Here is a 14,038-nt window from a genome sequence, read left to right as displayed (position 1 = left end):
GATTTGCTCTGACGAAGGGCTAACTCTCGAAACGTCAGCTTTATGAATCCCTGCATGTACGGTGGTCAATTTTCATTATCAACTTCGTTGATAAAACCAAATTTTTGTGTACTACTTCCCCACCGACGCAGCACCACAGTTTCTTTAGACACTGTCCCCTTTATTCATTAGTGAAAGAAGAACACGGCGTTGCTCATATAACAATGGAATTCTCTACTTAACGCCCAAAATTTGACAAGTGTCCTGAATTATTTTCACCCGGATTGTACCCTACCGATTTGCCAGACCTTCGCCTTAGTGATTGCTGTGGCTCTGGTGAAGAGGGCGAATACTCCGAGGAGGATACTGGTTAGGACACATGCATGTACTTATGCTGAGAGTAAAGAAACGGAAGACTGCATCATTCGGAACGCTCTTATGTGCCAGGTGATATATAACAGGCCTTTCTCGGCGGACACTTGGGCCGGTAAGCTATCCCATGCAGCTACAAATTACACCGCGCACCTCCGTTCTGCAGTAATCTCATAAGACTTTTACATTCTCTATGCTCTAAAATTATAATTTTGCTATCCTAACTCAGGTTGGGATTTTAGTAACAGTGACTGGGATTTCTAAGACTACTTGCCACTGGGAAAGGGATTTTGTCCAAATTTGGACTGGCAAAAAAAAAATGCTCCCCCTTCACCCCCCCCCCCCCCTTCCTTCTAGCACTGGAGTACTAATTGGGACACTGTAAATTGAAATGAAAAAGTGTAACGCAAATCAAATCAAATTTGGGTTTTTGAGGAGAGGGGAAAACCGGAGGACCCGGAGAAACCCCTCTGCGGAGTCGGCAACCAACAAACTCAATCCACGTACGTATGACGGCGAGTCTGGGAATCGAACCCGGGCCACATTGGTAGGAGGCGAGTACTCAAAGTACTCAACACTACGCAAATCCTGCACCCTCTAACTAAATAAACTAGCATTAATCAAGGATTAGTGAGGTGCGTTCGATTAGTTTGTCCTCGACGAGGCATTTGAAAGTAGTTGTATACTTTGGGGAGAACTTGGGCCTTCGCACGAGAAAACGAAGGGCTCTGGAGACAAAAGAAATTCAAATTTTTTATTGGTTTGCTAGCGAACAAGAAACTCTTAAACCGGAAGTCAAAATGGCCGATGTGGTGCAATGGGGTCAGCTGGCGCAAAGCTGGTTGGTAAAATGATCAGAGTGTCTTCCTTTAAAACTACCATATTACTTTCTGCTTCTTTCTGTTCGACACAAGGGGACACATTCTGTAAGTTGAGAAGAGACTCTTTGAATGTAATGCTTCTGAGCTCCGCCACGTGTAGTACTATCGACGACTCCTATATGAACTCCGGGACCCGGTTCCTCGAAAGCCGATTAACTTGATCCAGGATTAGCGTAAACTTTTGTTTCACGTTTTCAACTTTTTGGTGAAAGTTTCTTTTGCTTATTTTTGTTTTTCAAGATTGACGTCTTCTCATGTAAAGTCCTGCCAAAAATCTGCGTTGAACAGCATTTGGGAGTAGAGAAATAAACAGCTTGGTTAATTTTTAATCTTAGATTAGCGTTAATCGGCTTTTGAGAAACTGGGCCCGGAAGTCCTAGAATCTGGGCCTTCAAATCCTGTCTCCAGAGCCCTTCGTTTTCTCGTGCAAGGGCCCCGCCGGCTAAGAGAAACGAGGGGTTCTGGGGACGAGAACGGCGAAAATCAATCTAAAAATAACTCGGTCTATAAAACCGTTGTTCCGCAATCATAGTTACTCGAGGGACTGGTTATGAAACCTTAAAACCTTCAAAAGCGAGAATGTCGCATTCGGTGTTAAATCGACCGTGACCCTGCATAATCTTGTGTTTACGCTTTGCACGGGTTTGCAATTTAGTTGCGCAAAATTTAATCGAAGGATTTGATTGGTTATCTTCTCGAAATAAGGTGAGTTTTGTGCAGGTTCAAGGCCAAAAATACGGACAAAGACATGAAAAAAGGAATTTGTTGAGTTTCATAACCATCTCCACGCATTAAATATGCACATAGAGCGACTTTCCAAAGACCTTGAAAAATAAACGTAAAAACAGAACGTAAACAAAAATGCAAAACATTTAAGCTTATCGAACAAAAACACATCATCTTGTCTTGTATTGTCCAGCGAACGCGGACGCAAACGCAAACAACGTCATCTCTCCATTGAACTTTCTGGAAAGAGATCGGCATTTCGCTTTGACGTCATTTGAAATGCAGTAATGTGATTGGGTCATCGAACTCTTTACTGCCCATATTAGGAGTTTCCTTGGCGGAAATAAGGCAAGCTCTGTTTTAATGTTGCTAAACATTGGTCCGTGAAACAAATTGCGAACACTTTTTCAAGGTCATACGAAAGTCGCTCTATACAATGAAGTTGTTGTGTACGTTCCTAGTCATGTGCTCCTAATTTGTTTTAATTTCTAAAGTGAGTTGGAAAATAGCGAGGTTACCGCTTTCTCTCTTTGCGTGTGACTCGTGTTCGAGTTGCAATAATTACTTCCTTTTGCCTCAAAAATGTGATCTAAAATAGAGGAAGTTATTCTGGCTTTTAAGATCGAAAGTTTTGCCCACAGAACCTCGACCACTCCCCTCTTCACACAACAATCCAATGTTTGTTGACCTTACTACAAATAGACGAGATATGCTTCTCAAAACTGAGTTTGGAGTCTATTTTAACTCCTAAGGGTCAAATTCATCGCACATTGTTGTCTTGCCTCAACTTGTCCATCCAGAGAGATCTCAAAGAAATTTATGCATTTCAGACAAAAAATGTTATATTGGGGAACTTCAACCGCTTCAAGTAAAACCAGTTCACGATAGTTAAAAGGGTTGATCCCACTAGAGCATGCGCAGAACAAACGAAAGGGTTCAGTTACATCTGTTCATAGTTCTGTTTTGATGTGCTCATCGCTGAACATGTGATCTTTGCCAAGACGAAAGAAAAGCCATCCTGCAAGAGAGAGATTGAAAAGGAATCAAAGATAAAAGGAGATTGGACAACGAGAAAGGTTAAACTGAATTAGTATTACCCAACTGGTGGACTAATGCAAATCCTGCATTTTGATTGGCTACGCTACTAGATGACTATTAGTAATAGTCCTCGAGTATCGAAAAGCGTGACGCTTTCTTTCGTTTCATTCCGGCCAAATAAATATTTCTTCAACTTGCATTCGCTAACTTTATTATTGCCTTTTCTGTCCAACTAGTTGGGTGATACTAAAACAATTAGACCCTTCGCCCTCAAGGACCACGGGTCAATAGCCCATTCGGCTTCGCCTAATTAATCAAGAGATCGCCAGATCGCAAAAAAATAAAAGGTCACACAGACACATTTTCGTAATGAATTAAAGGCCCACCTTCAACCCACAGGCATTACGAGCCGTGGAACAATTTTCATATATGAAAATCCAGCCAAAGCTGAAATTCATCCAATCAGATCGCTACGATAAGCAATGCGAATTTCCACAACAAAAACAAACGATCGAAAAGCCTGTCGGTTGAAGGTGGAGATTCGTTTTGGAGAAGAGCTCGGGGGAACAAAACAACAACAACAACACTTGGAGCAGACTGAAGAATCAACAAATACAGCAGCACCCATTGCACGCCCAGCCCAGGTCGATTAATCTAGGACACATTAATAAAGGCCAACGCTCTTGGAACACAAACGAGTTTAACGCATGACGACGACTAAGGCGACGACAACGCCATAAAACAATAATAGAAGGAAATTTGCCTACATGGGCTTTATTCGCGCGGCGGCCATATTGGTCATAGACAACAGATTGGAAGACCTTAGACAGCAATGACCAGAACCAGGTTGCTGACCAGAGGTTTTCGTTAAAACAATGGTTTGCTGGGGGTGCTCAGTCTCGCGAGCTCAGAAAACCTGGTTGTGGTCATTGTTGTTTAAGGTTTTTCCAATAGATTTCGTACCCTGAGCCTCGACTTGAAATGTTTGGGAATGAGTTTGGGTGGAGAAAAACAAAAGTTTTCAATCCCTCGGGACTCAACATGGCCGCTGTGCGATAAAAGCCTATTGTACGACTTGATCGACGTGGAAATTTCACAAAAGAGTTACAGTAGTGCAAAGTTATATTTTCAGGTGACATTTTCATCGACATCTGCACCCTGGATGTTGGTGTTCCTACAATGCCGACAGAATGCCCACTGAAAGTGAATGACATTTATTGGTTAATTAACCACTTTTGGCATAACTCAAAAATGCGTCAATAGTCCATTTTACAGTTGTGTGCTTAGTTACCTGGCCTATGATAATGAATGAAACTGAGGCAGGAGTTGACCTTGTTTTGATAGAACCTCACTGCTTTACTTATGTAAATTCTTACTAATTAGCACGACAACAACATCATTAACATAAGAAAGGAGGGAAGTTTGTATCATAACAAGGTTAACACCAGCCTCGCTTTCATTTAAAGGCCAGGTAACTAAGCACACAACTGCACGGAGGTCTATTAGCTTGTTTCTCTATTGACACGAAGCCACTGTTAGCCCACAATGGCCTTCAATGGTTTCCACATCTAGTTTAGAATAACATCTTTCTTCCCAGATAACGTTTGGTCTATCAGGGTGGCCTCAAAGATATGGTCACTACCTCTGAGTTTGAAGGCTCCATCTAAAAATTCAGTTGGAGATGCCACAGACCCCAAACGAATTTTACCATGAGTTGTTACAGACAAAAACTTGTAAATACAAAAATGTAATACATTGGAAAAGCGAAAAAAAGACGAAAAGAAACTTAATTGCTAGTGAAATAATATAATATAATCTAATAAATATAAAAGTATAATTTTCAGCAGGGAATATAAGAATTCGGTGTTATCTTCACCATGCTAGCTGGTGAATATAACATTTTGGAGGTGCGGCTGTTAATCTAAGCAAGTACGTTTCTTACCTTTTTATCGTGTTTTAGCACGTTGTTTCAGTTGCACTTTCTTGATATTCACCATTGAAAACTATACTAAGACAATTATTCACCTCAGGCTCAGTGAATATTGGTGAATATTTACCCTGACTACATCTCAGTAAATATTCACCAATTGTTAAATATACAAAATAATAATAATAATAATAATAATATTATCATTATTATTCTCTGCAAATTAGAAAGCTTGTTTACAACCATTTCATCTTACCGCAATTAATCCTGGAAGATCTGACCAGAACTTGGCATTAGGCATCATATCCTTTCCTGTTTTACCAGCTCCTTTGTTAATAAGTGCTCCAACCACACAGTACAAAAATATTCCAGGAAAAAACCTACACATAAATAACACAGCACAAACTTAAAGGACTTGATTGATGATGGTAACTTATCCATTGGATATAAAATAATTGATGATGTCTACCTATTGGATAATTTATCTCCATGTTTCTCATTGGTTCACTAAATCTAAGGGTTTGTTCAATTGACCATTCCGGAATAGGAATACATGGAATAAAAGCTAAAAATCCTTCAATTTTACGGAGATTCACACGAAACTTGTCAAACAGTTGCTAACATGCTATCTTAAATGAATGAAGGGGTAGTTTCTAAAGAAACTGTGGTGCTGCGTCGGTGGGGAAGTGGTATACAAAAATTTGGTTTTATCAACGGAGTTGATAATGTAAATTGGCCACCGTACAGAGATTCTAAAAGCTAATTTTGGAATCTCTGTACGGTGGCCAATTTACATTATCATCAACTCTGTTGATAAAACCAAATTTTTGTATGCTATCTTAAACTTATCTTTATCATCCTTGTTTCTTCAAAACGCCAGACATACCGTTTTAAATCATCACTTCACGTGTTCTTATTCCGGAATAGGATCAATCTAACGCGCCCTTAGTTACCAACTGGTATGGCCACATTATACAATATAACAATATGTTAACTTATTAGAGCACTTTTCAATTGAGTGTCGTAAAACCAAAACCAAAGTAATTACTTTGGCCAATCAAAAAGGTCGGAGACAATCCAGTAAACCAATCAAAACTCGAAGTAATTACACGTAGCCGACACAAAGCGCGGGGAAATGTGCACACGCGAGCCATGATTGGTTTTGGTTTCACTTCTGATTGGTTGAAAAAATGGCACGAGAACTTTGAACCGAGTGAAGTAATCGCTTTGAACTGAGTGAAGTAATAATAAACCAAAGTAATTATCTAATTACCTTCGACACTCAATTGAAATCCATTCTATACACTTAACATAATACTTATTAATAATGAAAAAATCATCAATAATTCATGAACTTAACAGTCGATCATCATGTCCATGAGCTTCAATCCAATAAAACACTCCTCATTAGAATTCTTTATCATAAAGAATAGTAAAAAGGCCCAGCTTGATTTTTTTGTATGCTAATACAGCATCTTCCTCTCACAATTTCAACCTTTGTTCAGACTCTTGAGGGACACACTTTTTGTGGAATGATTTTGAAGCCGTTCAAAAATCTCGCAGCCTGTGTTTTATTGGGACTAAAAACAATCCGCTACGCTTCGTGTTTTTAAACCCAATAAAACATTGCTGCTCATATTTTAAACAGCTCATAGGTTATAGAGTACAACAGAGGTTATAGAGTGCAATATGGAAGTTGCTATGGAGTAATTTTTTTAGTTTTTAGTATAATTATATCAAAATCAATAGAAAGTCGTATGAACTTGCTTGCACATTTCATGCTTTATGGTCACTCGCGCGGTTTCAACAGTTCTCAAATTGCACTCACCTGCAGCTAGTGCAATTTGGAGAACTTTCAAAACATTACTCGTACCCATAAATCACAAAATGCACTCACATTCATACAATTTCCTATACTTAAAATATGGAAACAAGTGAAGCAAATATAACAAGGCTTATAAGATCATTAAATGCAGTGGTAAGTCAAGTTGCATCACTAAAAGCACAGAAAAAAGAGTAGAGAACTAATAAATGTGACAGTAAGAGTATCAAATTCTCATTTTCCCCTGTTAAACACAAGAGTTCTTTAATTAACCCACTCAGCACTTGGTTCCCAATAATATTATTTTAATAAACCACAGAGGCCATGTTGGTTTGTATCTGTTAATTTAAAGAAAACTTTCAAGTCTAATTCCTCCTTGTCTACTCTTCACACTTCTTCTTAAAATGGTTGGTGAAACAACAGATTTCATGGTGTTCATTACATCAAATCAAGGCTTTTTGAGAACTCCCATACTCCAGTTTTAAATTATTTTTCAAATCTTTTATAAGTTATAATTATATTATCAACCAAGCAAAGAGACACACAGAGAAGAACTTTCACAATCTCTGTGCTCTGTACTTTTAAAATCTCTCTATTTGTAGGATTCCACACTTTCCAGCTGGTATTAATATTATTGGTCATGTCAATCCCAGTGTAAAAGAACCTTTAAATTCTTATCCATTGGTCTCAGCGAAAAAAAAATTACTACTAACAGCAGGGGTTTCAATAACTTCTGAAATAGCCGTCCATGATAGCCCATTGAAGGCGGCAGTTTGACAAGATTATGATAGCATTTTTAGTGAAAATCAAGGCAAACTAGCTGGCGGTGTGAGGCAAAGCAGGCGGCGGTATACCGCCGGTAACTGACTTCTATTGAAACCCCTGCTAACAGCAGTATTTAACTCTAGCTACGGGAAGTAAGTATTGCTTTCACTACTTACAAGATAAGCAGGATTGAGCCAACACTTAAAGCTGATGTTGGTCCTTCGTCACCACCACCGCGGCTGCCACCTTTACACGCCCCAGAATAGTTGAAAGTGAAAGTGTACTGATAGAATGGAAAAACATTCAAAAGCTAGTGACAAGCGCAACTTGACTTGATTTCAGACTGCTGGGGATGTAATAACTTGTAATGGTTGGCTGTTATGTGAATGGGTGTTAAACCAATGACCCATGGGAGTGAGCCTTAATAGATTTTGCTCTGTCAAATGCCAGACAATTTTACTTGTCAATAGGGGGGAGGGGAGGGGGGGGGGTGGGGTTCAGGAGTCAATAGGTTAACAAATTGTACCTCCACTCAACAAGCCGTACGACCCCACCTTAAAAATTTAAGGATTTCCTTAGCAAGAAAAAAATGTACAGAAATAAACAGTTAACTCTGTCAGACAGGTTTTTCGCAAATGGCAAAAACGCTGATTTTCGTTTATTTGATGATTATATAATTGACAAACTGTAAGATAGGTCTTTTTTAAAAGAAATGTGGACAGTTTTGTCTTCATATTGTTTACTTAATTCCCAAAATTTTAACCCTGGTCGGAGGGCTAGCTCTTGAGAAAAAGGCCTTTGAAATGTCTAGTTTACAGTCCCCCCACCAGGAGCTCAGTCACTATGTTTAGCACTTTCCCCTGATTTGCATTTATTTTTTTATGTAAAACTACATTTTACATCAATAATATTGCTGTGACTAACACTTCAGAAGAGACATCCTGTTGCTTTAATTTCAGATTTCAAAATCTTGATCTTTTTCTTAAGAAAACTGTTGCAGTAGTAATCCACCTTTAAGTTAACACTAGATTTTCCTCTGACTAAGGCCAGACGATTTTAATGGTCAATGGATGGTTCAGGAGTCAATGGTTTTAAGAACCTGGAGTTTAAGTAAGGCCTTCAGAGACTGTAACTACACCAAACTGATGACAACGGCGTGCTCTAGTCACGCAGACACTCTATAACATTATTCCATCTTAAAGAACTGAGTCTTGACTGCTATCTTAGCCATACAGGTAGTTGTCTCAGCTGCCGGACTGTATTATCTATGGCATATAATATCATTTCATGTAAATCTCTTTCGAATGCATATTCTTTTGTGATTTGTGCATGTAGTATTATTTGAAAACGTTTCTAAAGTTCTTGTGTTATAAATTCATTTTGGATGTGTAATATTGCAGACATTGTATAAATGTCCGAGTTATAGTTATTCAAACCTCCTTTAAAGCAAATATTAAATCTACCATAGTTTGTTCGCATGGAAGGAATACAAAATGTAGATCTAGAGGCCAGTTTCATGTTCCTTGAAGACATAGAAGTAAAGAAATTACTGAAGGAAGATGGGAGCATATGTACATGTAAATGAAATTTAAACATAAAAATACAATTTAAATAATATATAACATCACGGAATTTCAACTGCATGTAGTACATGTAGCTGCAGATATGAAGCTATTTGTTTTTGAAAAGAACTTAACATTAACTGTTGAAGATAATATTAACCCATTGACTCCTGGCAGTGCCAATTAACAGATTTTACTCTGTTGAACACCAGACGATTTCACTCGTCAACTGCGGGTGCAGTCCTGGGGAGCCTGAGGACTGAGTGTGTTAAAACATAAACAGACGGAAAGTGAAAAATAAAGAAGTTTAAAGCATCTTCACCTACCAAACTCAAGTCTGGATCAAAACTAACTCCTGGTTTAAAGGGAACTTTACCATCGCTTGACCTATTCCAAGAGGCACCGTGAACACACTTGAATTTAAGGTGAGAATTAAAAATTACAGGTATTGGTTGACTGAAAATATCCTCCACCAACTTTAATTCCAAAGTAAAGTCATCTGCCTCTAAAATTGCCAAGAAAAGAAATTTTATAATATATTAATGAATCTTATTTTTTACTTGTTTCATGTGAAATACATGTAGATACCACTAAGTTACAAGTACTGTACTTGAGTTTTGGGTGGGTGTGTATGTGAGGTAGGGAGTTCATCCTACTGATCCCATAATTTTACATTGCGTATAATTATTAAGGAAGGCTTACAACATAACTTAATTAGGAGCCTTGAAAACCTGATGTACTGTGCAAGCCACATACCATCTTATACTGTTCCTGACCACAACCTACAATTTAGATGACCTAACTGGATAGGGTGCCAATCTACTAAGCGGGAGATTGTGGATATTCCTCAGGCAGACCAATACTCAGGGTCTTTCTGATTGTAAGTTAAGAATATTATAAATTATGTTGTTTACTGGCCTTGGTCAGTCTTTTTTGGAAAAAAAACTGTGCCCAAGGTCTCAAGTACAGCCCAAGGCCGCAGGCCGAGGGCCATACTTGAGACTGAGGGCACAGTTTTTCCCTATATGGACCAACCAAGGCCAGTGAATAGCATGTTTATTTTTTTTCCTTAAAAGATGTGCTGGCTGGGAACCACTGCTTAAGGCTGGCCTGTGATGCTTGTTATCAAAAGAGGAATATCAGGCAACATCACAGTGAATGGTTGATTCTGTTCACAATGTTTATTAATTTGTAAAGCAACACTGTTTACATTTAGAACATTTAAGGAGGCTCGAAAGGGTTTTTCGTTGCTATAGTGTTTGTGAAAGGATGAAAGATACCAAAGGATAATTCATAGTGTAGGCAAACTACTATATCTTTGCAAATATAAATACATGTCTCTTTGCAACTCTATTGTTGGGAAATACTTTAAGGGCACTTATGACGTCATATCGATTACCATGGCAACACGCCAGGTCCACAAAAAGGACTTTAGTTTTTGAAATTTTAGTTTTTGTAAATTATCTGAAAAGCGAAATCCGTGACCTACCCTGTTTATTTCTTTGTTGGAAATCTCCCTAAATTCCTTAACTTCTTTATAGAGAATATGACAAAAAGTTATCCAGTAGAATTTAAGATACATTAAAAAAGGGCATTTTATAGTTTACAGGAAATTGTACTAGATAACTTTCCCCGGAACTTTTTTATTTGAAGTGCCATTGTGAATGATACGTGCATGCAAAAAATCAAAATAGGTCACTGAGCAAATATTTCGAGATAAAGACAAATTTTTTCCACAGGTTTTATTTCCGGTGCGCACGATTTTACGCTCTATTTTCACTGGGGTTTCACTGTGCGCACTCCTTTTGATAGAAATTTGATTCATTCAGCTGACGTGCATTTCTTAGTTATGCCGTGTGTAGGTTACGCGCACATGCAGCTAAAAATCCATTCGAGCCTCCTTAAGAGGATTGAAAAAATATAATCTCTTTCTGGTCCTAACCAACACCTGTCACAGAAACTCACGCATCCAGGGCAAGGATGAATTCCGCTCCGGTTGGCAGGCGAGATACAAAAATTCCACCCACTCCCAGAGCCAATCAGATTGCAAGATTCAAAGAATTTCGCCTGCTCGCACATTAAGAAAAAAATAAATCTATTTATGCTAGGGGAGGAACTATGCTATTTTTGCACTTTGTGATGTCTAACTTGTCTTATTTTATAACCTTCATGTTTGCACTAATCCACTCTTCCCCTGTCCCCACAATTTGAAGTGGTTCCATGATTCCACATAAAGTTCCAGTTCTGAGAGTGAGTGAGACACAGTGGGGGGGATTCAGGATTTTTTTTTTTAGGAGGGGTTGCACCACTAAGGAATGACATAGCTGACTGGTGACGTTTTGTTTTTTCAGAATACCTGGCCTCAGTTGTATATAAGGTGGATGGCGCTATCAACTGGATAAATCACTATCCAGCAGATAAACACTAGCAAAACCAATTGAGTTATCCAGTGGACAGTGATTTATCCAGTGGATAGCGGTATCCACCCTTCAAACAACTAGGGCCAGTTGTAATAGAAAGGTGCAGGTCATCTCATGAAGGGGGGAGGGGGGGGGGGTGTATGCACCCCTGGCACCCTCCCCCTAGATCCACCTCTGAGACTTAAATTTTACTCTGTCTAATCCCAGACAATATACTCATCAGTGGAATGGGTCAACAAAGTTTGACTTAAGTATTATAAGATTAATTTTTATCAAACCTGAGATAAATTTCTCAGAGTACCCTCCGATACTCAGAAACGTTGAATATAGATGCGTGTTGTTATCCTTTGGTGAAAATGTAACTCTATTAGCAAAGCAAATTCCTGATACACCAGGGCAATAGACAGGAACTGGGTGACAGATGGAAAAGTAGAAAATGCAAGTTGATGTGACATTTATATCCTGAGGTTTAAAAGGTGTACAATCGCTGAATGCATCTGTTTCAAAGTACCAATAAGACTGCCTAAAAGGTAAAAAATATATGAGTGATGGATGTCCAAGAGTTAAAAAGTTGATAAGTGAAAATTGTACTGTACTAGAGAGACTTTGGTGCAAGAGGACACTGGGTCAGTCACACCATCAAGATTCAGACCATATATATTTGAACTGTGCTTATCAAAGTTAAAGAAGCAACTTGAGTAGGGGAAAAGCAAACTGAAAAAATGTAGGCTTGAGCAGAAAGTTCAAATATAGGAAACTTCATTTCTCACACAAGTGTGGGAGCTATTGCCAAGCTGACCGCCACCAACTGACATCCTATTCCTGTAGCTTGGAATACAATACAATCTCAATAAATAATCTCAGACTGATACAGTAACTGTGAAGATGAATCGAGGGCTGGGTGGGAACTGGAGCTCTGAGGCTCTGAAATTTAGGGTACATTTGATTGACCATATTCAGGAATAAAAGTTAGAAACCCTTCATTTTTATGGCGATTCACATTAAAATTGTCAAGCACCTGCTAAAATGCTATTTTTAAACATAAGCTTTTTATCTGTGTTGCCTCAAAATGCCAGACATACCATTTTAAAAATCATCACTCCATGTATTCTTATTCCAGAATAAGGTCAATCCAACAAACCCTCAGTCAACAATGGCACACAGCAAAAAAGAAACTGACAAAAGCACTGAACCCCAGAAGTGTGTGAGAAAACATTTACCACTTCTTTCATTCCTCAGCCAGTGGGAAATACAACATATTCTCTACCACATATTCACCTCTTACAGGACACAACACAAACTTGCAAGTGACCAGCTCCCAGATGATGCGATAGCTCAGATGGTAGAGCAAATCCAACGCAATCGCATGGTTACGAGTTTGAGTTGCGTTCAAGCCTGGATTTTTCAGGCTTCTAATTGCAGCTACTCATTGAATAACAAGTTGCTTCATTAACAGCACTGATCACTTTCACTTACAAGTACAAACAGTTATGATAATCTTAATTTGAAAAACAAACATCCCTATGTTAAATGAGTTGCTGTTAATGCATAATTGATGCCTACATATTTAAAGGGGCTGTGTCATGAAATTTCGCCAAATTCAACGACTGGGAACCCGGCAACCAAATCAAGTGAAAAGGAAAAATAACTACTTAAAACATAAAGCAAATACCAAAGGAGGCATGCAGGGATGGGCAAATTTGAAGCAGATGAAAATGTATTGTAACTGTGGTCTTTTGTTTTCTCTGTTATTTGAAACTTAAATAACGTACATTGTATGCTTAACAAGCATTAATTATTTTTGGCACGAAACTTTGAGTTGCACTGTTTAAAAGCAATTCTGGGTTAATGTTAAGTTGCAAAGTGAGTGGGGGTGAATAATAATATTGGTAAAATTTAACAAAATCAACTGCACTGCCGTGACAAAGCTCCTTTAATAGGAAACATCCATCTCATTGCTTTCAATAATAAGTGTGTCGTAACAACACAGGTGAGAATTAGAAATTACAGGTATTGGTTGACTGAAAATATCCTCCACCAACTTTAATTCCAAAGTAAAGTCATCTGCCTCTAAAATTGCCAAGAAAAGAAATTTTATAATATATTAATGAATCTTATTTTTTACTTGTTTCATGTGAAATACATGTAGATACCACTAAGTTACAAGTACTGTACTTGAGTTTTGGGTGGGTGTGTATGTGAGGTAGGGAGTTCATCCTACTGATCCCATAATTTTACATTGCGTATAATTATTAAGGAAGGCTTACAACATAACTTAATTAGGAGCCTTGAAAACCTGACGTACTGTGCAAGCCACATACCATCTTATACTGCTCCTGGCCAAAACCTACAATTTAGATGACCTAACTGGATAGGGTGCCAATCTACTAAGCGGGAGATTGTGGATATTCCTCAGGCAGACCAATACTCAGGGTCTTCCTGATTGTAAGTTAAGAATATTATAAATTACAAAAATTTGGTTTTATCAACGGAGTTGATAATGTAAATTGGCCACTGTACCGAGATTCTAAAAGAATCTTGGTAGG

General features: G+C 38.4%; 1 protein-coding gene and 1 long non-coding RNA gene across 2 annotated transcripts in view; both read right to left on the bottom strand.

Moving 5' to 3' along the window:
* Positions 1–1,091: 1,091 nt before the first annotated feature.
* LOC138038733 (uncharacterized) overlaps positions 1,092–14,038 on the bottom strand; it is an 18,287-nt gene continuing 5,340 nt past the window's right edge. The window contains exons 2-6 of the mRNA XM_068884773.1: positions 11,771–12,015; positions 9,399–9,577; positions 7,687–7,793; positions 5,180–5,303; positions 1,092–2,976 (exon numbers count right to left, since the gene is read on the bottom strand). Of these exons, the coding sequence (XP_068740874.1) occupies positions 2,899–2,976; positions 5,180–5,303; positions 7,687–7,793; positions 9,399–9,577; positions 11,771–12,015 (733 nt within the window). The 3' untranslated portion in view covers positions 1,092–2,898. The remainder of the gene's footprint in view (positions 2,977–5,179; positions 5,304–7,686; positions 7,794–9,398; positions 9,578–11,770; positions 12,016–14,038) is intronic.
* LOC138038735 (uncharacterized) overlaps positions 13,408–14,038 on the bottom strand; it is a 5,840-nt gene continuing 5,209 nt past the window's right edge. Inside the window, exon 2 of the long non-coding RNA XR_011130292.1 lies at positions 13,408–13,562. This is a non-coding gene — a long non-coding RNA (uncharacterized lncRNA). The remainder of the gene's footprint in view (positions 13,563–14,038) is intronic.

This window comes from Montipora capricornis, chromosome 2 (assembly GCF_036669925.1).
Source record: "Montipora capricornis isolate CH-2021 chromosome 2, ASM3666992v2, whole genome shotgun sequence".
Taxonomy (NCBI): Eukaryota; Metazoa; Cnidaria; class Anthozoa; order Scleractinia; family Acroporidae; genus Montipora; species Montipora capricornis.
This window is presented reverse-complemented; position numbering and strand designations above follow the sequence as displayed.